The sequence below is a fragment of the Lissotriton vulgaris genome, chromosome 1_1 (assembly GCF_964263255.1).
Source record: "Lissotriton vulgaris chromosome 1_1, aLisVul1.2, whole genome shotgun sequence".
NCBI lineage: Eukaryota > Metazoa > Chordata > Amphibia > Caudata > Salamandridae > Lissotriton > Lissotriton vulgaris.
The window spans coordinates 1061601083-1061627512 of record NC_141685.1 but is presented as its reverse complement, the minus strand read 5'-3'; the positions used below and the strand labels follow the sequence as shown (position 1 = coordinate 1061627512).

General features: G+C 44.7%; 1 protein-coding gene across 1 annotated transcript in view; it reads left to right on the top strand.

The window, feature by feature from the left end:
- The window catches only part of SH3BP1 (SH3 domain binding protein 1), a 259744-nt gene extending 235699 nt beyond the window's left edge, over window positions 1–24045 (top strand). The window contains exon 18 of the mRNA XM_086963028.1: window positions 22511–24045. Coding sequence (XP_086819154.1) covers window positions 22511–22884 — 374 coding nt within the window. The 3' untranslated portion in view covers window positions 22885–24045. The remainder of the gene's footprint in view (window positions 1–22510) is intronic.
- The last annotated feature ends 2385 nt before the right edge of the window (window positions 24046–26430 follow it).

Genomic DNA, 26430 nt, shown 5'->3' with positions numbered 1-26430 from the left:
ATACATTTGCTCCACTTCTGTCATTCAACTGAGTTGCAGGAGACAATGATGTGGGAGTTGAGTGTGATGAGGTTGAGCTTGTTCCGTTGTCTGCAGGAGGTCTTCTGGTTCTTGGATATTGTACGTGTTAATCATGGACCTCTTAGATGAAGTGGATGAGGTGATTGGAACAGATGATGGGGATCTTTTAATGTCACTTAAATGAGTCTTGGTGGGGGAAAAATTGCACCATTACTGTGTCAAGCGGAGTGTGTCAGTACAGGTACAACTTGGAAGAGGTTGAAACAATTCTGTTTAACAGGGGGGGGGGGGATCTTCTTTGAGAGAGTTTTGTTTGGTCAAACCAGAAGCGCAATCCTCCAAAGATGCAGAGGTTGTTGTGGGTTACGGTAACTTCAGTGATGGCTTCAAGGAAGACATCTGTAAATATTTTCAGTGGATGTCCTATATGTCAGTAAGCATAAGCTAGAGATGGCAGGGTTAGGTGAGCAGTGAACGAGAGACATCATTTTTCCAACCTGCAACAACAAAGTCTTGGTAAATCATGTTAATTAGGAAGTTATCACAGTAGCTAATAAACCTCTTTCAGTAATCTTGACATGATTTCTTGTGAGGACCCTGTATCTGGGTATAGGTTGTTGTATCGTCTCCTGCCCATGTTTTGGTCATAAAGAGGAAATCTGATTTTGAGTTTCAGATCAGGTTGCTGACGTTTAGTTGATTGTGGAGGTTGAGTCTAGGAATGTGGAGGGTGATTATTACAGGGGAAGGTAGTTTGAGGGAGAGGAGGAACCCTAGATTTCAGGAGGCTAAAGGCTGGCAGGTACTTGAAGACCTCCTCTGACCCGATATAAAGTAGACGACTGTTGATAGCACAAACCAATACAATATAGCTGGTTTCTCTCAGACAACTGTGTATGACCATGTGAGAAGGGCAACAAGCATCACATGACAAATCTGACACTAGTGGGCTGCTAGTGGCAATCAGATGACAACACCTGTGGCCTTAGAGGGATGGAGGAGAAAGAAGGTTAAGAAAATGTTGGAATGTTTAGATGCTTGGGAGTAACGGAGCAAGGCGGATTAAGAAGAAAAAGAGGAAGCAAACAAGCCTCTGTTTATAAAGGAGGCTGGTTGCCATGTAAATATTTTCCACCATTTGCTGGAGCTCAATGTAAGTACTATGTATTGGTCACAAGAGGCTGGGAGCTGATGCTCTTGCCAAGAGATCATCAACCACAGTTCCTCTTGGCAGGCCTTGGGATGCCACGCGCCAGTCCCGGAATATTAATGAAGTGGACTTCGTACAAGCTTTGTATTATATTCTCCAGAGAGAAACAATCATTAGAAATCCCAGAAACATAGAAAAAGAGCACCCAACATTGTGCTTCAGTGCCCTTCTCCTGGTAGAAGGTGCTATACAAATTCTAATAACATAACGTGATAATGGGGGCCGTGAGGGAACAGAAGAGGAAAGGAGGTGGTTTTAAGGCGTGGGGTGGCAGTGAGAGTAATCGAGGAATGGCAGCGAGTTTGAATAAATTGAGTACTGTTTAAGAAGCAGAAGGTGAAGCCAGCGAGAAGGCCTTGGAAGGTAGGCGCTGCCCACTAGCTTCAAACTGTCTAAACCGAGGGTCTCCTTCCTTTTCTGAAGTGAGAGCTACTTCTGCTCAAGGATAGTCCTGCTGGTCCTCTAGCATATTCTATCACTGTAAAATACTCACAACATGTGTTAACATTATTTTATTTTTTGACCACCCTAAACATGATTATTAGTGTTGACCACCTAAACATTTCAGGTAAGCTTACCAGCAGAAATGCTGGGAAAACATTTACCAATATTAAGTGCCTCTACCTGAGTGATTAAATAACAATAAGCTTCACCAACTCAAATTAAATTATCATTCGGCTATCAACTTTAAATGTGTTTTAAAATTGCAATATGTTGTCTGCCTCTGCATATTAGTTTTTGAAAATACAGATCTTTTTATATAAAATTGCACTTTCAACTTTGGGCACACAAGCACAATTTTCCAGAAGAAACCCCTTTTCTGAAAAAACAAAATTATAATAAAAAGATTTTTTAATGTTTAGAGAATACACAGTCCCCATCAGCTTCTCATTTTTATCAAGTACTGCGATGTAAAAGAGCCTCACATGGACAGATTCTGCTTCAAATACCTGGGTATTACAATCATAGGCCATGGATGCTCACCATAAGACCAAGGATGTCTGTGTTATGCTAACAAAAGCCACCATTATACCTGGGCCACCACTGTGCCAAGACTAGATGCCATAATGTCCAGGATGACCATGGCATATTAGACACAGCCGTTACTATGCAGGAAGCGGTCACCATTCTGTCAGGGAGAGCTAAAAGTAGGCCAGTCATTCTCTTAATATTCTATGATGGCAGTCAGTATAGCACAACCAGACCAAAAATGACCAAAATAGTCAAGGATGACCTTTATTATTCTATTGGCACAATTATGCCATGAAGAGACACAATTGTGCCAGCGATAAAGCCCTTACGATGGGGCCAGCATACACATTTGGGAGTCCTTGAATCTAGGCACAGCTTTCAGGTAGCAACACTTTATCACAGAGGCACCCAATGTGAAACACACACGCATGTACATGAAAGGATGAGGCTCCTAATTTTCTATGCTCTCGATCCATGCCCTTCTTTCCTGAACTCTTAGGCCAACCATGTGCCCAATGATGATATTTTTATTCTGGCTCCTGCATCCCACATGTTGGTGGGTCAGCACTGGGTACTACTGCCACTCTTCTTAGACAGTGCATTGTTCACACATGTGGTGCAACTAACAGAGCAGGCCCATCTCTTTGGGACTTAGTTAGATTTAGAGTGGCTACAGATGTAATGAGGCTGCCCCCATAAGCCAACATAGTGTGTGTTTGAGTGTTATCATGAGGCCCTGCCATTGGTTTGGCTGGCTGTCACTCGTAGGGTCTTGAGATGGGCTGTGCTGCCTTCTTTAATATGCACAGACTCTCTGAGACTGGCTTGGCTTTACCTTTGAGAGCTATTATGAGGTTGCTGCGAGCTACCAGTAGCTCTCGAGCTAATTATTGGAGTCCCCTGGTCTAAACCCCGTTCCCACATGTGCCTTCCACTGTAGTTACATTTAGCTGTACGCCAACAGCTGAAGAGACAGTTAGAACGGGGTGGGCAGAGACAGTTTAAGGAACAGGCAAAGTGGGCTATTGCCCAGTGCCCCATCACCCATGGGGCGCCTGGGAAAGAAAATTAACTTTTAACTCCAATCTATCTATTTCTAGATCTCAAACTTTGATGTATTATTCAATATTGATTGTCATCATTTGGTTTAAATTGAGCAACAAGAAACACATTTGTTGCGAACAGGAGCCTTAAAGTATGTCTTGACCAGGCCCCCCAAATTGCATTAAAAAACACAGATGATGAGAGAGAAATTGTATTGTGAGATTGCAGAGGCTCCCAGGTTTAGCAGTCTTAGGCGGGATGGTAGGCAAAAGCTAGGTTTGCAAAGGGGGCAGTATTTGAAACATGTAGTAATAAGTACAGGTATCTATTGGCTTAGTGACACTGCTTCCTGCACAAGCCTGCACTTTATCACTGGGATGTGGTATGAAGGGCCTTTCTTTTGTGCCCATGGTCCTGGCAGTAGTAAGTAGTAAGTCAATAGACACTAGTTTGTCTACAGTCCAACCCTTGTCAGCCACTTAGTATTGTGTTTTGATTTAGATACCCGTACATAGGTTTCCCAAATCATGTCCTTGCCCCAGTATTGGAACTTTCATAGATTCCCATGCTTTGTATCATTCCCCGTCGTCGGAATGGGAGCCTCGGTAAATAGAAAATACCATAGTAGTAAGCACAAAGTGAAAAAATAGGCCTAGGCCTCATCTCATTTTGTAGCTTATCCACCTCTTTTTGTAAAAGAGACCAAACTTCTGCAGTAGCCAATCAGAGCAGCCTCACCCCATAGAACCTTCCTGAGAGAAGCTCAGAGCCTCAGATTTTCTACCGCACGTTGTGCAAGGGAGTCTCCATTGAGCTCTGCTCAGTTTTCTTCAGTTTTTCTTGTTATTTCTTCAACTACTTCAGCTACTTGGATATTTTTCATCATGTCTGAGAAGAAAGCCCTTTTTAGAGCCTGTGCCACCTGCTCCAAAAAGAGGTTGTTTGTCGAGGACAAACACGAGGATTGTATCTACTGCTTGTATCCGGACCATAAACCAACAGGCTGTCCGATTTGCAGATCCTTCTCAGCAAAGACATTGAGGGACAGGGAAGGACGTCTCCTCACATGGCTCCAAAAGATGAAGGACCGGAAGGATATTATTTCTTCGGACAGTGAGGGCTCCTCGTCGATGGTTTCATCCAGAAAGTCTCTGAAGAGGGGTAGGTCTCCCCTTTCTGCTTCAGACGAGTCCTGTCACAAGGCCTTACCAGGGACCTCTGATAGGTCTGACAGGCCTGCTGCCCAAAAATCTCCTCACCGAGGTGAAAAGGAGAGGCAGGGTAAGCCTGAGGAACAACAGCCCTCAAAAAAGGTGAAAAAGTCTTCTACAATCTCTTCACCTCCCTCAGAGAAAGATCGAGGGGTCAAAAAGCCTTCAACTCCTGCTCAGGATGTCACTTCAGACAAGAGGCAGAGGTCGTCGACGACTAAACTCTCAGGTACGTCGTCGACGAGTGTTAAAAAGGACAGCTCTGCCAAGGTTGCCTCGTCGACGGGCTCGTCGACGACGGCTGTGTCGACGACGCCTACACCGTCGACGGTTTTCAAGGCTCCGGATTCCTGCTCGTCGTCGACGAGAGTGACCATCTCCACGTCGACGACGATGACTGCAAAGCTGGCGTCGACGGCGGTGTCGACGACGAGGACGACTTCGACGACGATGTCGACGACGCCGGTTACTATGTTGATGACGACGAGCTCGTCGACGAGCCCGTCGGCGATACCACCATCGTCGACGATGAGTTTCACCTCGTCGACGCAACCCCCGACGACGAGGACGGTGTCTACGTCTGCACTTCCACCGTCGACGCAGGCCCATAAAAGCTTGCCGTCGACCTCGTCGACGACTACCTCGTCGACGACGGAATTTTCTGAAAAACATGTTTTTTCGCATAAAAGGAGGCAAATAACGCCAGAGATGACGTCTCCTCGCCAGGTTCAGAGATTACCACCTAGCCTACTCTTAGAAGAGGACTCTGATGAAGAGACTTTTAGTGAATTTGGGCAAGCCTATAGCCCATCTGACCTCCAAGTTAAGGTACAGGATGTTAGCTCTGAGGATGAGCAGATGGAACGACAGCACTATGTTCCAGAACATTATTATGCGGAGGAGTGCACTACTACCAGGCACATGCCTTTACAGCAGCCTATGCGTCAGGTACCCGAAGGGATGGTGGCAATACCATCCACTTTAGTTGCGGATTTACAACTTATGTTGCAGGACTACCAACAGCGTTTCCCTGCTCCTCCAGAAGCCCAACAAGTGCGTCCCCCAACACCTCCGCCACAGACGCAACCTGTGGCAGACCATTCTTTGCCTGCAAGAGAGCGTGCCACTGCGCCGGAAGTGCGACCACAAGAGGTGGTGCAGGTGCATGATACTGATGATGACGCTGCTTCTTCAGATGCAGACCAGCAAGCGGATCCTGATCAAGATCAACAGGCGCCGTGGAATACTGCTGACCCTATGGATCCAGACAACACAGATCCAGATAGCAATACTTCGCCTCCAGCGGACGTTGGAGGGTTTCACAACCTAATGGACAGGGCATCCAAAAGATTTGGTCTCCCAGTGACCACGGTTCAAACGGATTGCTTTTTATATGACTTTAAAGAACCATTCAGAAAATCGGTATGGTCCATACCGATCATCGAGCATGTCTGGTCTGAGGGCTTGAAGGCTATGCATAATCCGGCCACGGTCCTCCCGGTGCTACCAAGACTAGAAAAGAAGTACAAGGCACCTGATGGTAGTCCGGCATGTTTGCTTGGCCAACCGAAACCGGACTCGGTCATTTCTCAGGCCGCCCAGAGCAAATCGAAGAATCCTTCTACGCCGCTGACTACACCGCCGGATAAGGAGGGCAGGCGCCTAGACAATGTAGGCAAAAGATTTTCGGCTATGGCCAGTCTCCTGGTTAGAGCAGCTAATGCTTTAGCGATTCTGGGATGCTATGATCGGCAAATGTGGTGCGACCTTGCCCCATTTGTAGAAGAACTGCAGGATTCTTCTAAGGAGGAGGTGAAGAAGATTTTGCTCGAAGGGGAGCGAGCCTCTTCGGAGGTCATTGATGTGGCAATGGATATAGCGACCACCGCATTCCGAGCACTTGCCGGCTCAGCAGTTCTGCGACGCCAGGGGTGGTTGAAGGCCACATGGTTCAGGCAAGAGGTGCAGAATAAGATCTTGGACCTACCATACGACGGTGAGATGCTGTTTGGCAAGCACGTCGATGAGGCCCTGCAAGGCATCAAAAAGGACACGGATACAGCTAAGTCCTTAGGTACATTGCAGTATCGTAAAGTGCCTTTCAGGGGGGCTAGAGGTAGAGGTTTTTCTTCTTATCGTGGAGGAAATCAAAATCGCTACTCTTCTGGATCACAGTCCAACCAGACGTATAAGCCTCAATACTCCCAAAGGGGTTCTTTCTCTCGCCAGCAGCCTAAAGGACGTCAAGGGCAGCAAAGGAGAGACAACACCAGGAAACAATAGCGGCCAGGTGGCTCTTTCCACTGTTCCTGTTCCCTCGTTCACATCAGTGGGGGGCAGGATTGCCCATTGCCTAAACAACTGGTTGATCATTACATCGGATCAGTGGGTCCTACAGATTGTCAGAGAAGGACACACGTTGGAGTTTCAAGATTTTCCTCCAACGAGAGCGCCGGATGCCTTCCCTCCCAAACATCTCAGGCTCCTTCATCTCGAAGCCCAGCAACTTTTCACCAAGGGGGCGGTAGAGCCTGTACCCCTTTCACAGAAGGGGAAAGGGTTCTATTCCAGGTTCTTCCTGGTTCGGAAGACGAAGGACAAATGGCGTCCAATTTTAGATCTAAGGCAGCTCAACACTTATCTCGTAAAGTTGTCCTTCAGGATGGTCACTCTTCAGGACATCCTTCGTCTACTCAATCCAGGGGATTATATGGCGACCCTAGATTTGGAAGACGCCTACTTCCACGTTCCAATTCATCCAGCTCACAGGCAATATCTTCGATTTACAGTGGGCAAGAGCCACTTTCAATTCAAAGTACTGCCATTTGGTCTCCGGTCCGCTCCGCGGATCTTCACAAAGATTCTGGCTCCGGTGGCAGCTTTTCTCAGGAAGCAAGCTATTCAAGTGTTTCCATACCTGGACGATTGGCTGCTAAAGGCTCCATCTGTTCTAGAAGCGTCCAATGCAGTCCGGACATGCAAAGATCTGTTCGAGCGACTAGGTCTTCGACTCAACAGGGTAAAATCGGTTCTATGCCCATCCAAATCAGCGAGGTTCCTAGGAGCCATCCTGAATACAGACAGTTGCTTAGCCCTTCCATCGGAAGAACGCCAGAACAAACTAATGTGTTCAGCTCGTCTTCTTCAATCTCGAAAGACACTGACAGTTCGCAGGTACAAATCGCTTCTCGGATCGATTTCATCTTGCATACCTTTAGTTCCGCACTGCAGGCTCAGGATGCGTCCACTACAAGAGCAATTGGACAGACAGTGGCGGCAAGTCACAGGATCCTTCGACGACAGGATTGTCGTTACCCAGGAAATGAGAAAGGCAGGCAACTGGTGGTTGCTAAAAGACAATCTTTCCAAGGGATTATCGTTCTGACTTCCACCATCTCCCCTTATTTTAACAACGGATGCTTCCATGGAAGGATGGGGAGCGGTCCTCCAAGAGCTAAAGGTCAGCGGTCATTGGAGTCCAATACAGAGCAAGTTCCATATCAACCTCCTGGAACTTCTCGCTATCCGTTTGGCTCTGCAAGCCTTTCTTCCGAGGATTCACAACCGTGCAGTGCTGGTTCGTACGGACAACACCACAGCCATGCACTACATAAACAAACAAGGTGGAACAAGATCCTCCACACTCTCCAAGGAAGCCCAGACGCTGTGGAATTGGTTAATCCAGAACAATGTCTCCCTCTCAGCGGAACATCTAGCGGGGACACTCAATGTCAGGGCAGACGCTTTGAGTCGCCAGAGAACAGTCTCTCACGAGTGGGAACTAGATCAAACCGTTCTGCAGGAGCTCTTTGCACGATGGGGGACACCATCCATCGACCTGTTTGCGACTCCCCAGAACGCCAAATGCCTGTCCTTCGCAAGCAGGGTTCACCATTGGGAATCCTTGGGGAATGCGCTTTTGATTGCCTGGTCAGGCGCCTTTGTTTACGCCTTTCCTCCCATTCCACTGATTCCGAGGTTGATCAGCAAACTAAGGGTGGAGCCGTGCAGGATGATTCTGATCGCTCCAGCATGGCCCAGACAATTTTGGTACTCGGAACTTCTTCTCCTCTCCCAGGATCAGCCAGTTCTCCTGCATCCTGTTCCAACTTTGCTAACAATGTCTCACGGACAGGTTCTACATCCGGACTTGAAGTCGCTGCGATTGACAGCGTGGCTCCTGAGTTCAGAGAGTTCCAGGGTTTAGATCTCTCAGGGGAATGTAGAGACATTCTGGCTCAGCCTCGAGCTCCTAGTACCAACAAGACCTATCGTGCTAAATGGAAGAGATTCTGTGTTTGGTGCCGGAAGGAAGGTTTACACCCATATACTTCTTCTCCGCACAAACTCTTGCCTTACATTCTTTCACTGGCGAAATTTGGATTGGCTCCATCTTCTGTAAAAGTCCACCTGGCAGCCATCTCTAGATTCAGACGTTCATCTTCAGGTCCTTCCCTTTGGTCAGCGAGGATTATCAAGCAATTCCTGAAGGGTTTATTCAGGGTCTTTCCTCCAGTCCGGCCGCCACCTCCGGCCTGGCATTTGAATCTGGTTTTGTCATCTCTCATGAAAGCCCCTTTTGAGCCTGTTCATAAGTCTGACCTTAAGTTTCTTTCCTGGAAACTGGCTCTTCTATTAGCCCTGACATCGGCTCGAAGAGTAAGTGAGCTCCAAGCTTTCACGATTGAGGAACCATTTCTCCAGTTTAAGAATAATGTTCTAATTCTACGGACGAATCCTAAGTTTATCCCGAAGGTACCTTCGGAATTCCACCTAAATTAGCCGGTAGTCTTGAAACCATTCTTTCCACAGCCTTCTACACCCGCGGAAAGAACTTTGCACTCGCTGGACATTCACAGATGCCTTAAGTTCTACCTGGAGCGAACGAAACAGTTCAGAAAATCTTCACAGCTTTTGTTTCCTTCAGTGCCCCACGCAAAGGATGTCCAGTTTCTAAAGCTTGTATTTCCCGTTGAATTTCCAGTGCTATACAATTTTGCCACCAGGCGGCTGGGAAACCTCTGCAGCGAGCAGTTCGTGCTCACTCTACCAGATCAATGGCTTCATCTGCGGCTCTATTCGCAGGAGTCCCTATCAAGGACATTTGCAGGGCGGCAACATGGAGCAGTGTCCACACCTTCACCCGCCACTACTGTTTGGATTCTTCTGTGAAGGAGGATGCGGCAGTGGGCCAAGCAGTTCTGAGGAATCTTTTTCAATAAGTAGGTGAGCTTTCCTTTCTATCCCACCTTCCTGTTCGCATATTTTGTATTGCTGTGTTCTTGTCGTATTTTATGATCCTAATATGTGTTTCTGCTTTTCTGATCAGAGATCTATCACATTTTCAGGTTCATATGTTGCAAAATATGCTTTTCTGTTTACTGCTGGTTACTCTGATACAAAGCATGGGAATCTATGAAAGTTCCAATACTGGGGCAAGAAAACAAGTTACTTACCTGTAACTTTGGTTCCCCAGTATTGGTAACTTTCATAGATTCCCATGCGCCCACCCACCTCCCCTGGGAAAGCTCATCCTTCTGGTCTTAGTGGTTAGCTGTTCACAACGGCTACGAAAATCTGAGGCTCTGAGCTTCTCTCAGGAAGGTTCTATGGGGTGAGGCTGCTCTGATTGGCTACTGCAGAAGTTTGGTCTCTTTTACAAAAAGAGGTGGATAAGCTACAAAATGAGATGAGGCCTAGGCCTATTTTTTCACTTTGTGCTTACTACTATGGTATTTTCTATTTACCGAGGCTCCCATTCCGACGACGGGGAATGATACAAAGCATGGGAATCTATGAAAGTTACCAATACTGGGGAACCAAAGTTACAGGTAAGTAACTTGTTTTCTTGTATAGGCACAACTCAAATTGCCCTTATTTAGGCATAGAATCCCAGTCCTTATTTAGGCATCAGCCATGCTATCGAAATACATGCATGGTCACCTATATCCGTCCATTCCACGTCACAACGAGTTCTTAGAAAACAGACCCTTAAGCAATTGGGACTTTCCCTGCTTGGATTATTGATTTCTCCAAGAACTCATTTATTATGCATGAACAACTATTCCTTAGGGGTTCATTCATGACGTCTCCCTCTGCCCAACTTTACGTAAATGCTAGCATTTCTAAGCACCTTCCAGGTATAAATATACTTTTACTTACCATGGTAAACCACGGGTAGGCTACACAGCTCGATATGGCTCGCCACGGCAAGCTCGGAAGGAATTCTAGTCCCCGCCTGACGCACTGACCAGACGCTGTCATCCTGCTCGCAGAGAATCCAGCTTCCAGTGTCCTGACTCCCTTTGCCGGGTGTTAGGGATTGAGATCCGGAAAACAATTCCCACCTCTCCATTCTAAGGTATGGAGAAGACTAGAACCCAGAGGTACTCTTGGCAAAACAAACTATAGCTTACCATACTATGGAAAACAACACCTACTTCTTACCTCATACTACACTTAGGTTAGGTACACTGGGGTAGAACTATTTAGAAGCACCTGACGAGTATTCACATTTTAGCCTGTGTTATTTATGTATGTTGATATGAATATATGTCATAGCTAAAAGACCATGCTACTGCAGTATTATTTCTTCTTACTGCTCACGCTGTACATTTTATATCTTGGATTCTGTTATACGATTGTAACAGCTCATATCTCTTGCAGAAGAAATAAGACTGTTCAATAAATCCTTTTATTGAAACGCCCATCTATTCTTTCTGTGTAACTCTGCAGAAACTAAGCATGCACGATTGACTGAGTGAAACTGTTATCTATTGTTTCCACGATTCTGAGAACGGTTCTGATTCTAAAGGGAAACAAAGTTGTCATGTTTATGCGGTTGTCAGAAACTAATCCCTTCTTGTTTATTCAAGAAGTTTCTAGTGACCTCTGAGTTAGCTGGCACACAAAGTAATTAAGTTTAATATACTCAATAGGGGCATACTGACCCCATTCCTATGCCAAAACTATAGTGTATATTATTGTCTTCTCCCTCTCCAAGTCCAACCCATTGGCACCCTCCTGCTTAAAACAAGGCCTCAGGAACATTTCAACTTGGATGACCCAAAACCACCTCAAGTTGAATGGTGAGAAAACTGAGGTTCTTATACTTGGTAAGCAGAAAGACCTATGGTGTCCATCCCACTGGCCAGATGAGATGGGCAACCTCCCTAAACCAACTAGCCATGTTCGTAACCTGGGTGTCATAATTGACGATTCATTGTCAATGCATCAACAAACCGTTAAACTGACAGCACTATGCTTTACCATTTTGAAGTGGCTTAAGAAAATCTTCCACCCAAAAAACGTTGTTCACCCCCTCGTTATCGCACGACTAGACTACGGCAACATCCTTTATCTGGGATGTAATAAGTCCGTGATCCGCAGACTTCAGCTAGTCCAGAATTCTGCAGCAAGACTCCTCTGCAGAATCCCGAGGTTCTCCCCCATTGCTGGACATCTGAGGGATCTACATTCGCTCAGGGTGGAGAACCGTATCAAGTTCAAAGCCCTGAGCTGTATGTATAAAATCAAGACAGGCACTGCCCCTCAATACCTCCAAGCACTTGTCTGTCCTTATGTTCCATCCCGCCAATTAGGATCTGTAACAAAGGTTAACTTTGTAGTACCCAGAATCAAACTTTCCAGAATGGGTTGGAGAAACTAACTACACCCACTTCCGCAAAACCCTTAAGACGTGGCTCTTTGACCAATAACTCCCGCTCACTGTTCTGGCTTTTGCTTTATGTCCGCTATGGCGCCGGGAAACCCTTTTTGGGTAGCTGAGCGCCTAACAAATTCAAATAATAATAATAATATTTCCAATGCGCAGAGCCTATAAGGGAAATCGGAACTACTCTACATTAGCTGACACATTTTGAGCTTTCATAAATTAGTTTTTTTTTTTCATACATTATGTGCATTGCTCAAAGTGAACAGGATCGGCGGGGCACGGTTTGCCCTTACTTTTAAATTCAATAGAACCTACTTTTTTTATTTTAAAAATGTGTCCCATGCGGCAGAAATAGCCAAGGCCTATAGATAAGGCTTGGCCGTTTGTGGTGGACTGGGTATTATGAGAAAGAAAAGGACTCCATCTTTTCCTTCTTGTCAAGAGAAGACGAGGACAGTGCCCACTTCTCCTGCTCTGCATCTGGCAGCCCCCACTCTTTCTTCCTTGTATTCCCTCTCTGTCTCACTCCTCCTCACTTCCTGAAAACTGTGACTTCAAGAAAAGGCTCTTATCGTCTCTTTTCACTCCTTTCCTTCATTTTGTTCCCCTGTTAAATGGTTCCAAAAAAGAAAGTAACACTTTTGCTGGAAATGCCGTTTTTTTCTGACATTTTTCTATTTCAAAATGCAGCCTTGGACAGGCGCGCAACACCCATTGGACTCACCGGGCTTCAGCCCCCCCGTCGTGTGTGGCAGCCCGGGATGAGACAGATCCCGGGCACACACACAGCCGCACCCGAACGTTTCACAGATCTTTTAAAGACCATTTGAATGTTAATTAGGCCTTGCAGTTGTTTCACCCCTTCTAAGAGCCCCTGCAGCTCCACTCTGCCTACTGATTAAAGGTTCAGCCCACCCGAAATGTTTTCTTAGCCCCCCCCACCCCCACCCCCTCCCCGAAATTTGGCTCTAGTTGCGCCTCTTGCCTTGGACAGAAAGAAAAAAAAGGTTCAAAATACGAGAAATAACTAAATAAAGCATGACGGAGTGGTTGGAAAGGGGCCAGATTAGTTTTATTAACACCCAAACACATTAGTGCCACTTCAGAGTTTACCAGTGAAGCACTGCTTTCGTTTTCACATCTTTCTTTGAACAGCATTGTTTTCCCCGGGTGGGGAAGTGCACCATTCCTGGAGGTACTGCAATACCAGGTTGTGATACATAGAGTGGAAAACGTTTAATGTGATCCTTATTAGCTGTTTTCCTTATTTTAGTGTATAAAATGTGTACTGCAGCTCTGTGTTCTGGGATGAGGTCTTTTTAAACCATACTTATTTCAATTTTGTTAGGATATAAGCAATAGACATTAAAACAGGTCCCTTCCGAGGCCCTGTAGTCATGTCCTTAACCTTTCAGGCAAAAACCCTCATTGATTTCTGAATAATGAGTGTAAAAGCATTAAGGTAACCATGTTATTCCTGCTTACATTTCACATGCTTTACTTAATCTTGAATTCCCCATATTTGTTTGCTTTTTCCAGGATGTTGTTACTTTTTTATTCAGGCAGCATATTACTCTGGTCTAGTGCATAATTTGAATTGAATCGCATTTAGGTGTTTGTAGCGCAGCACAATTGGGGTGTCGCTGAAGGCAGTGCGAGTTTCTCTCAGTCGGGCAGTATGGTGTTCAGAAGTAGGGGAGAGGATGTGCCACTATCTACAGATCTGCCGAATTTGGAATTGGGGACTCTGGTTCAGCCTTCATGACCAGACCACTCTCCTGAGGGAGCACATTCCCATGCTAGACCTAAGAGGCCCCACTAGACCTTAGAAACGCTGGTGTCTTGGGACCAGCAGGTGAACCCTAGTGGTGGCATGTGTGGGTTAACCTTTAAGGCCTGTCCACAACAATCCATACTAAAGTTCACCTCCAGTCTTGCGGGCAGGCCGATGAAGCAGCACACCCTAGAGTAACTGTGACTCTGTCACAGAGGTCACAGGACCCTTGAGGCCAGTCCGCCTCACCCATTGGTACCTTCATTTGCTTTGTTTCAGCATTAGTAGCTGCAAATCACCAGGGTTCGGCAATGCAGGATTTGCACGCACACCAAAGTAAGTCCGAAAACTTCACAGTCTCTCTGCTTCATACACAGGCACTTTTAACATGTGCTGCCTGCTTTAGGGCACTGGATTATTAATACATCAATGGAGGACAAAATTATGTTGCAGCGATGACTAAATTATGCAGGAACAAAAAGCGTGCAGCATAATGTGGTACATTTCTGATATTCTATTTTGACATTTTTACACATACTAGCAGTCTCTACAAAGATTTTGCCTCATTAGTACCAGTGTAATATGCAAATGCAGCAGTGAGATAGGTGAGCAGTAAACCTTTGCAAAGGGCCCTCCACTTCACAGTAACACAAGTCACATTTTTTTGTAACTTTTGATATGTATGAGCTACAAAATGTTTTTGTTAAAATCCTCAGATTATGCAGCAGATTATGTACCAAATATGGCAGAGCCATAATTATGTGGAAAACATTTGTAAACAAGGATATTTTGCCATTCATGTCTGAAATGCTCTTATTGAAAAAGGGAGGAGAAGTGCTGATGACAGAAACTGCATGTCTCGAACACAAATAGCTTGTGATTCCACTTTTAAACGTATGTGTGACATTCTGTGATTGGAAACGTATCCCACTTTGTGAAGGTATTTTAATGTCAATAACTCATATTAGAACATTGGAATGTGGAGCACTCCATTGAATACAATGGAGTGCTCTGTTCTTCTACGGGCCGGTTAAGGCCCACAGAGCAACATTACAATGTTGTTTTACAAAGGCCTCTCGAAGCCCAAGGAAATTTCAATCCCCTAGAGCTCCTGAAGCCTTTGTTTTATTTGTTAGAACATTCTGCCCTCTAGTGGCAGAATGTTGTAATAGCCTTATAGCCCTTCCTTACCATGGCAATACTGGCCATTAAAGTCCTGTTTCCTTGTTAAAGGCTCTCGCCTTCGGCTCAGGCCTTTAATGGCCGGTATAGCCCACTGCAGCGGGCTATAAGGCTATATTAAACCTTAAATAAACATGTGTATCCATTGGTTGAATCAAATAACGTAATAAACTGTAACTGGTCTATGAAATGCCGAACAAATACTAAATATTGGGATGTTTTGCTCTTTCCGGTCACACCTCTGACTCCCCCCCCACTCACCCTATCCTCTGGTTATTCCCACCCCCTGATTCTCCGCCCACAGTTCCCCTACCTTTTTCCCCCACTTCGACCACTGATTATGAGTGACATTGTGAGTGGCACTTCAACACGAGAAGAATTAAGATAAGGCCAAGTAATAGGATAATATCAGTAAAGATTCGCTTTGTGCACTGTAATGATTTTAGAATGATTATAAAACAATACAGAAAGCAAATACATTTTAGCTAAAAAGTGATACTAGAACCAGGGACACTTGGCAGCAATGTCGGTGTTTTGTCTCCTCCATGACCCCTCCTCAAAGAGAGAGAGAGAGAGAGAGAGAGAGAGAGAGAGAAGGTTGCAAATCATTCACTTTCATATTTGCAAATGTGTAACCTACATTTACATATCCGCTAAACCATTTTAATCTGTTAACAATAAAAAGGCCAATTGAAGTAAACCAGAACTACAAATCCCAGAATACATAATGATGTAAATGAATGTTCAGGACTGCACCGTCCGTTCCTCTGTGAGACTAACACCCAACAGCATAAAGCGCAATATATATGTTACAAGACCGAAGCAGCAAGTTCCTTGAGCTCAGATTGTTAAAAGGCGTGGTTGGCCCTGCCAGAATTTTAACCTGTGACCTCCAGGTTATAGACGGGTCTTGCAAGAGTGGCTGAGCTGCTTTATCATAAATGGATGTACTGGCATTACATCTCAAAGAGAGTACAGCCAGCATAAATCTCGCTCAAGCGAAAAGAATTACACGCAATTTCCTTGAAACAGGCACGGCCATATTAAAAAGAAACCCATACAGTGGCGAGCACATGATACAAGTTATGCAAAACACAAGCTTTTGAAACTCAAATGCAAAATCAGTCTGCTTTGCTTGGCCTGGTCTCAAAGCCTCTATCCAAGTAACTGTCAGTTGTGACTGTCTTCTGCCAGCAGCACTTTGCATTCTGGGACACGTAGTTTTGTATTCTCATTAAATTCACAGTCATGCTAATCCCAGCTTGCAAACCTGTGGTGGTTTGAGAAGGTAGATTTTCCTGTGATTGGAAGGCATCAATAAGAAAAAAGCTATATTATGACTGTAATGCAAGATGATCTAGGTGTACACTAAGCTTTGTAAAAAAAATACAGACACTGGGTAATTTCACCTAACATGTCTGCGCAAAACACAAAAGTCTGGGTATTGATCAAACCAACCGCTGGATTCTGATATTTCGTCCTATTTGCGCTGGGAAAATAATGATATTGAAAATGATCTACAGTTAATGCACCATGTTTCAAAACTCTGCAGCTTGCATTAAGCCTTGCAGAGAACACATTTCGCAAATTACTATTCTAGGAGAAGGGAAGCTGCACAAGAAAACTACTTTTGCAAAGCAGAGTTTAATATGGAAGGAATCTTTACAGTTGTATTTCTGTCATGAACAGAGAAAAGATGACCTGTATTGTGACATATTTCACAGAGCCTTACCTCACACTCCAATTGCAAACGAATTCGGCAGAAAGAAGGTTTAAAACCTGGAAAGGGAAGGACATTCTATTTCACTGGTAATAAGACACTGAAGTACGAACAGTCAGTGACGTAATGTAAAATGTTAGTGCCACCTGCAGAGTGTGGTGATGGCCCCCTGAGACTCCCAAGCCGCAGGTAAATGCACAGACCTTAGGTTTAATTGGACCCTGTGGAGGGTGGTGTCCCCCCCTGCTATGAGGGTGCTGCAAGGGCCTGCGTTGCGCCCCTGCCGACGGTTAGTGAAAATGCTGGACTACTCTCTGTTAGGTACCATGCTAACACCCTACAAGTTATATCACAGATGAGTGTAATCCAGGAAAATATTAGACTTGTCAAGTCTGAGCACTAGCAGGGAGACTCCCATTCACAGTGCTTACAGAACATCACCTTACCTGGCTAGGCTGGTGTCGCCAAACTGTGCAGCAGTACTTAATTGGTAAAAATAACATAAGTGCCAGGGCTCAAATATTCCTCAGGTGGCCACTGGAGCTTGCACAACCCACTGCCTCTATCAACACTGCCAAATGAGAACAAATTCTACCTACTAACCATCCTATTCCTAAAAATTTGACAATTTGGACCACTTCCGCTCGCCCAAAGAGATAAGAATGCCCTGGAAAGTCCTGGCATTACTGTTTTTTAAAGGTATAGTGAAAGTTTAAGCAATTTTCTTATGTTCTCAGCTCACAGATAGCCAGACAGCACCACCATGTGGCAAGCTGTCATAAATAAGTGCCGGTGTTAAGAATGAAGTACCTGTACCGAGCACCAGTAAACACCAGCACAAATTAAGCCCTGGTACGCAGAGGGGAATGTGAGAGAGACAGGTCAGCTCTCCCACAGCTCTCCTTGTTGATCTGTGAGATGGCTCCTTCATGTGTGCAGCACGCCTGCCACTCGACACAGTACACAGATCACTAACACCCCACCCAACCCCAGCCAGGAAAAACATGCCTTAGCAGCACAGAGAGGCGGACATAAACAGTCCCATAGCTAGCACTCACTGATAAATAAATAATTGTATTTATCTTAGGTAAAGACCATGGCAGAGTGCTGGAGCTTGGATTACATGACCTAGGAATTAAGTGCTGTAATGCCGAGAATGATTGACTTGCATTAGAAAAAGCACATGACGGGTGACACGTGGCAGAGCTGCAGACAGTGTGATTACAGTCTTTTCTCAAAAACCTCTCTCACTTTTTCTGATCCAGCCCCATCACTCACAAGTTTTAGAAGTAAGTTTCAAGCCTTTAACATTCTTTGTTCTGCGACTACTGGGCCGTCCGCCAAGAAGTCTTATCCTGTGCTTCTTTTGCCTCGCACTTGAATTCCACTGAAATATATGCATCATGGCATCCACACAAACATTTGTAAACAATCCACAGACTTAAGTTGAAACAGAGTTATTCTTAATATGCTTCTGCCAAATATTTGGCTTGTGCCTCCGAAATATTGGGATTCTGGGACTTGTATTCCTAGTTTTATTATGGATGAAATAAAACAGTCCCAGAATCCTAAGAAAACAACAGAAGTGCCCAAACCAGTCAAGCATGGGCCTGGGAAACTTGGCAGCAATATTTTAAAGCTCTCTTTGCTTTCAGATCCTGCTACTGCTTTTATGACGTTTCAACATCAGGGGGAGCTGTGTTGTGCCAAGGATTCTAGATGTACCTCTGGAACTTCTAACTGCCATCCATGTGTTTTACAAGATGCACCATAGACAATCGCGCAGTTGTGCTGGTCTCTGCCCTTCAAGCATATTATAGCAAATCTTTGCAAACATGGCTCGCCAACAATCTTTGACAAACCAACCCCCACTTTCTAAGCAGTATCGAGTCCACGAATGCTGGGATCAACCTTACTGAGCCAGTGTGCATAAAACATGCGGTATTGGGTCACGATCTGAGAATCTTCAGCCCACACCCCCACCAGGAATCGCTCTTTAAAGTGATCATTGCTTGGGCGTAAAGAAAAACAAACTTTGAGTTCCACTGCCATCTTCCGGACAGTTGGGTGAAATACGCTGTTGGCTGTTACAGAAGATACCAGATTTCCGTGACCCTTCTACGATTAAACCGGAACTAGTGATGTTTTAAGACATTGGTATAGTGGGCTCTGGCACAGGGCACGCCCGAGCCTTTCAGGGGGGCACTAATAGAGACAGATCAGTTCTGCAGAGAGTATTTCCACAATGACCATGAATAATTCTTAAACCGGATGTTTTAAATACAATTTCCCTTCAATTTATGTTTAAATGTGGATGTGTGAAAGTCCATTACAGACATTTTGAGGAGAAATGTTGTGTTTATATTTAATGCAACATCCATAAAAAAAAGTTTCCTTTAGACCATAACAGGACCTCACATATGAGAAATGGAAGGGTGACACGGGGATTCTTTGCTGTAATTTTAATGAGCACTGCTGTGATGTTGAAAACACGTCACTATTCCTAAATAGTAGATGTAAACACATGTAGAATTTGGACGAGTGTGCCTGTGCGCTGTCTGTGACTAGACCAAAGTGGGCTGGAAGATCTGAAATTGGATCATATATTCAAAGCTGTGCTGAATGGGTCCCCCAAAATACATTTGGCCAAGGGCCCCCCAAATCTTTAAATGTCCCTGAGAACTAGCTAGGCCTACAGCAATACCTGGACCACATGTTTAACTTTGTCCCCTGGATAGGATAAAGTGGAAATTGTGAAAATGTTTTTTATAAGAAAGGGCATTGGGACGCTACAGTATAGACTGTTCCTATACAATAAAGACAGCATCGGGTCACCACAGAAGGGAGAGAAGTGTCTTTCTTTTGAAAGAATCTCCCATTATTTGTCTGCTATGTAGCCCTGATTAGGAGTGGGTCTGTGGTCCGTGGTTTCTGTCCCCTACATAAACCCCGCTTTTCGCATGTGTTAGAATTACGAGTTGAGTGGTATTTACCACATCTGGTAATTATCGAGTCCTTTAAATATCTCACCCTTTGTTAAATTTCAGCAGGTCAAACCTGCTGGATTCAACGGGGGGACAAGTTTGATATTTATCATATGTTGGTGCTTTAAGCAAAATCTGCGTGTTATTCCCCAGAAACTCACAATATGTGCCTTTATTTTTTTGCATATGCCAAATAACATTCCCAAGGATGCCGTTATTTATGTGGTGCGAAAAAAAGCATCGGATTGCATATAAACTCTGAGTCAGGGTCAATGTGGCAATTCCAGCTCAAACCAGACATTACTTTTACTTCTTTTATCATAAGTATTTTTCTCAACATGGTTTGTTGGTGTTTCATCTAGGGAATAACAGTGTTTTTACCTCTGGAGATCTTTGTCCGTGGTGCTCAACGGAAGTTGGCGAAGGCGAGACATGCTTGGTTTTCAAGATACCTACATAAGATACATGTACATGCAGTGAATCTGAATACCGATAATTTACCTATTCAGTGGGTATCCTGAAAATACAGCACCCAAGGATGCAGATACATTGCTATGCCAATTTTAGAACCTGAAGAATGTCCTGAGTCTCGCTAGTTCAAGAGATACAAAGACCCCTCAGGGATGGAGCTTTCTTTAAGCAGGATGGTTACCCATACCTACTTTAAGTGGCAAGTGGCATTCTTCAATATAAGACACCTCGTTAATATTCCCTTCATTTTGTAACATAGCGGTCTCCGTTGAGAGCTTAGGGTTTTTTTTTTCAAAAGTTGTATATTAATAAGTATACACAAAGGAGGATGGGTGAAAGGAAGAGTGAAAGAATTGGTGGACAGAAGGGCGTAAGGGTGGATGCAAGAGTGAAAGGATCAATAGATGAAAGGGTGAATGGGTGGAAAGATGAAAATGGACTCATTGGGAAGAGTGAACAGATGGATGGATGGATGGATGGATAGACGTAAAGGAGAAAGGATAAACAAATGAACTGATAGAACAGTTACATGATTGATGGATAGGTGTTTGGAAGGGGTGAAGGAAGAAGGATCAGGTTTGCTTGCATGCCTGCTCTGTGTTTTTGTAGATATGATTCAAGTGGGGGTTCTGGCTGCTCCCTTGTAAGAGTATATGGCCCAGGGCTTCGGAATGCTCTTTTTACCACTTTGAAAGTAGCCAAATCACCTGCTGTTAATAAATCACGTACAAGCTAAATCAGAGCTATTTAGACAATTACTGGACGGCGATTTAATACACCAGGACACAGTTCAAATACTGACCATCACTTTGGTTCTTTTAAGCACAATCCTTGCAACACTGTCACTGGCACTAAGAACCTTAGTGCGTTCTCAAACAAGCACAGGGAAAAAGCCAGGCCAAGGAGAATCGAGTAACCCAAATGAATATGATATGGAACTGACCACATTCCCAGACTGGGGACGCATAGCTAGCGATGCTCAATCCAGTAGTGTCTGCTATGGGGAAGTAGTGGTGGGGCGGGGGGAGGGATTCAAAAACACCAAAATAAAAATTCACTTACCTGCTGGCCACCGCCTCTCCTCCGTCCTCTTCAGTCGACTTAGGAAATAGGAAGCACATAGGCTCCCAGACTCCCCTAAGCCAATCATCACCACGCTGCTGTCACCAGCACAACAGCAGCGCTATGATTGGTCTGAGCGGCCTGGTTCGGCTCTCAGACAGAGTGGAAGGCTATGCATGTTCTGCACCTGGCTGTACAATACAGCTCGGTGGAGAAATGGTAAGTGCACATGACTGTTGGCCGGCCAAACCGTCATGCACACATACAAAGTACCCACCACTCCTCCCCCTGCTCTGTGGGCAGCCCCAGTGCCGCCCTTAAACCTAAACAGAGCCAGTATTGACAAATGAAAGGATAATACCATGGTATTATTATCATTTTATTTTTCCTGTGTGGCGACGCTCCTCCGCCTTAGCAGAGGAGCCGCCGCTGGCTCAACCCACTGATACATTGTTAAGAGCAGCAATTGAAGACAGTCAGACAAATGGTATTCCTCAGCTTATCCTAGACTCTAACTGGCCATCCCATTTGAGCGCCCTTTCTAAGTCGCTTCTCCCAATTAATCCAGGGGTCAAACAGATGACGTATAGACCTTGAACGTCTGCAATTATAGACCAAGCCTATAGGTAGGTTAATCATGCAAATTATTGAGCTCTTTAAAGTAGCTGTGTAGCAACTTAACAGTTATTTATGCAACTCTTATGGCAACTGCTGTTTTAAGACTACTACTAACAGCTGTCTTAGAGCACAAGAGGGCACTTTGTTGCACCAATGGGCCCCAAAAAAGGTATTGTCGCTAGGGGAATGGAGCATCAGTATGAAAGAACTCCATTTGGCTGGGCCTTGAATAAGCTTTACACCAGAGTAAATTAGTCCTCAAATAAAATGCATTTAGCTACATCTTGCAGTTGTAAACTCTTTATAGTGGTGAGATATGGAACAGCACTACAATAAGCTATCCTAATATGTGAAAGAACACCATTGATTCAATTTGGGGGTCTTAAACTCTTCCTCCAGGGTACATTTGCTACTTCCCAGAATTAAAAAAAATATCTTTCAGACGTAAGGATTCATTTAAGCCATTTTTCTTCATTACATTGAAAAAAAAACGAATGTTCTCTTTTTTTCAGCCAAATCACATGTATATTTATTTGGATTTTTGTTTTTGTTTTTTGATTTTACAGTGAAGAAACCTGCACCCGCCCGCCCGTCCATCCCCCCGCCTATCCAGCCACGAGTGGCTCCTTCCACTGACACCAGCACTGATGCACCAGAGAGCCCAGCTGCACCTAAAACTCTCCCACGTCGGGGTGGCAGCGTCCGGACCCCGGGCGGTCCACCGCCTCCGATACCACCCCAGCCTATAAAACGCCAGAGCAGGACTTCCATGGTGGTGCCGGCAAACCCCAGGAGCGGGGAGCCAGAGGACAAGGGAAGCACAGATGAAGCCCAGCCACCTGGGAACACACAAGAGGCCCCTTCTGAAGCACCAGTACAGAAAACTGGCCCGCCGCCTGTGCCACTGCCCAGGGCCAGGAGATTGTCTTCTGAAAACTGAAAGGATTGTACAGTACTCCTTCCCCCGATGCTCATCATGGAATGTAGCTCAAGGGAAAATAAGAAAGGAGTGAAACCTTGAGAGGGGGAGAGAAATAAGGGGGAAGAGAGAGGGGGGGGCAGGGGAGGGTGATCGTAGAGAGAATGAAAGAGAGGATGGTACAAAAGATAAGGTGATCGTGGAAGAGAGAAAATGAGACAGTCCTACATGCCAACATTAGAGAATAGTTAAGAGTGAAGTTCGGAAGAAATATGTGGAAATTACATATTCTTGTTATCTTGCATTGAAGCGGGGGAGATTTCAAGCTGGTAAAAGCTAAAATTAAGTCAGTAGAGAGACACCATTGAACGAAAGAGATCAAGAGAGGCGAGATGGGAGCACCGTGAAAGCAATGGGGACCTTCGCTTATTAGAGGGAGGCTAAGGTGTAGCTTCATCAAGACCCCAAAGAAAGAGAACTGGCAAGAAACACCACCATAGGAACTCAATACGTGGAAATATAATGTGGGTTCATAGCATGCAGATGTTACATAAAGGCCATCAGAGAAAATGGAACATTTTAAAATACAAGGGAAGGAAAGCTTGCAGCAGTGCACTCTGGGATGAATATCTAATATGAATCAGAGTTCAGCTTCATTTGGTATTTGTTATTCTATGTCTCTACCTATCTTGCTAACATCTCTCTCTCTTTGTCTAGATCTCTTTCTGTTGTCACAAGCCAGTTAATGTTAAAAAAAGAAGCCAAAAGCTAATTATTCGCAGGTGGGGCAACGGGCAGTGGGTTACTTCTCAAGGCAATAGAAAGGCACTTTGCACTGCTGTTTCAAGGCGCTTCTTAAGGGCTATATTTGCTTTTTTTTTTTTTTGGCCAGCTGGATTTGGTCTCCCTGGTACACCGAGACAGCTTCTTTCTTTGCTCAAATGGCAAGAATACAGAAATTACTTGCAGACTCAGGGTCTTCTATGTGCACCTCTCTCTGCCCCTTTCACTTTCTAAAATCTCCTCCTCCTAAGATAGCCCTCTTCCCAGAATGTGTCATTGTGCCCGTACAACTGGCTCAAAAATGTCCTTGCTCTGTAACTAAAAATGTATGTTTTTATCCTGCCAACGGTACGCTTTTTATAGCTGATAAGAGTGTAATAAATTATTTTTTAAGGAAAAGAGATTTTTTGTGTTGCTTGATTGCTCACCATAGTACATGGACCTCCAGGCAGTGGGGAGTATGGAATATCTAGTTAGTTTGATATTGTATCCAAAATAGACCAAGCCTTCTGCAATAAGTTGGCTAACTTCTTCCAGGCCATAGTTCAAGTGGTCTACAACGAACTTGCAGTGAACACACATGACACAGCCAATATAAGGCTAACAGAGGACACAATTCTCGATAATCCTTCCTCATCCCAACTGTCAGTTTTCCCCCCTCTAACTCATGAGATAGTAATCGATCTACTACTAACTATTAAATCTGGCTCCCCAGCAGACCCCTGTCCTCCCACCATACTCCATATGGCCTCAGACAGGGTTAGTACCTTTCTGGCGCCACTCCTGAACAACGTCTGTATGTTGGGTACATTCCCTTCTTGGAAGAAAGCCTGTATCAGGCCCATTCTGAAAAAACCCTCATTAGATCCCACTGAAGAAAAAATTACCGGCCCATACCCTGCCTACCGCTCGCGGCTAAAATGTTAGAACAATCCATCAACCAAGAGTTAAGAGGTTACCTAGAATCCAACAGCCTACTAGACTCCGCCCAACATGGTTTCAGACCATGTCACTCCGCAGATTCAGCCCTATCCATGGCTACCAAGGAGATACATAAACAGCTGAACAGTGGGGGGAGAGCCATCCTTATCCTATTGGACCTTTCAGCATCATTAGATACAGTGAACCACCGAGTATTAACACAGAGACTGAGGGAGATAGGAATTAGAATGAAGGCTCTAACCCGATTTCACCTCAATTCTAACTTCTAGGGAACAGATGTTGTGCTGGGGTAACGACATCTGAGGCGTTTTCCCTCCTGTGTGGAGTCCCGCAAGGATCAGCTCTATCACCGACCCTGTTTAACATATACGTTACTCCTCTGGAAAAACTGATCAAAGCACACAGTTTATCATTGATCTATGTGTTAATACTCGGTGGTTCACTGTATCTAATGATGCTGAAAAATCCAATAGGATAAGGATGGCTCTCCCCCCACTGTTCAGCTGTTTATGTATCTCCTTCGTGGCCATGGATAGGGGTGATTCTGCGGAGTGACATGGTCTGAAACCATGTTGGGCGGAGTCTAGTAGGCTGTTGGATGCTAGGTAACCTGTTAACTCTTGGTTGATGGATTGTTCTAAAATTTTTGCCGCGAGCGGTAGGCAGGGTATGGGCCGGTAGTTTTTTCTTCAGTGGGATCTAATGAGGGTTTTTTCAGAATATATATATATATATATATATATATATATATATATATATATATATATATATATATATATATATATTTATTACCTACTGGCAGTAGGTAGTTATAATTAGGATTTTTTTCAATGCAAAATCTCAAAATTCTATTTGGAATAACTTTGGCGCCGGTTGGCGAATCTGCCTGAAAATTTCCTCAAATTTGCCTCGCGGAGCTCCGGTCCTTCCTTGAAAGTTTCGGGGGGATTCGTCAAGCGGGGGCCGAGATAAAAGGGGGGTCCCAAAACGTGTTTTCCCCATGTTAATTTCCATAGGGCGGTCGAACTCACTTTTAGCCCGAACGGCTGAATGGATTACCACCAAACATGGCAAAATTGTAGGGACTGGTAGCCCGATGTGCCTTTGCTATGTCTCAAGATATGTGCTCCAGTGGATTTTGAGTAATTTAGGTTAAAAAAAAAATATATATCTATGGCAGCGCCCCGGTACGCGCACCGGGGAGCACTCCGGGCGCGCCACGTGAGGTGCGCACGGAAAGCTGATTGGTTCTCTGGTGTCTGTAAACATTCGAAACAGTCCGGAGCGGCCGCCATCTTGTGTCTCGGTAGGATCGAGACACAAGAGGTGGAAAAAAAAAGGGGGAAATGACCATAAGGGGGCAGGGATAGACCCCACTGACCCCCTAGGTTTGATGTGTGGGTCATAAAAGGGCCCAGCGGGGCAAAAAAAAATTTTTTTTTATTTCCGCGGGGGGAGCGCCCGGTACGCGCACCGGGGAGCAGACCATGGGGAAAAAAGAATGACAGAGTTTTTTAAAAATGTAGCCTTTTTTTATAAATTGGAGGTAGTTCTAAAAAGAACTGTTTTTTTTCTTCTTTTTGTTGTTTTATATTTTATTATTGTTTTTTTGAACATTTTTAACTTTTTGGGGGTTTTCTGAACCGTTTTATATTTTTTTTTGTATTTTTCATGGGGAGAAAGGAAAAAACAGGGAATTGAAAATGGCTCAACTGGAGCAAAAAAAAAAGAAAAGAAATAATTAGGGTTTATTGGGGCATTTGTGGTTGTCCCCAGCAAGGACGATGAGCTTTACGTCTGTTGTCTGTAGGAGATGGTCTTCCCACAATATTTACAGGTTAC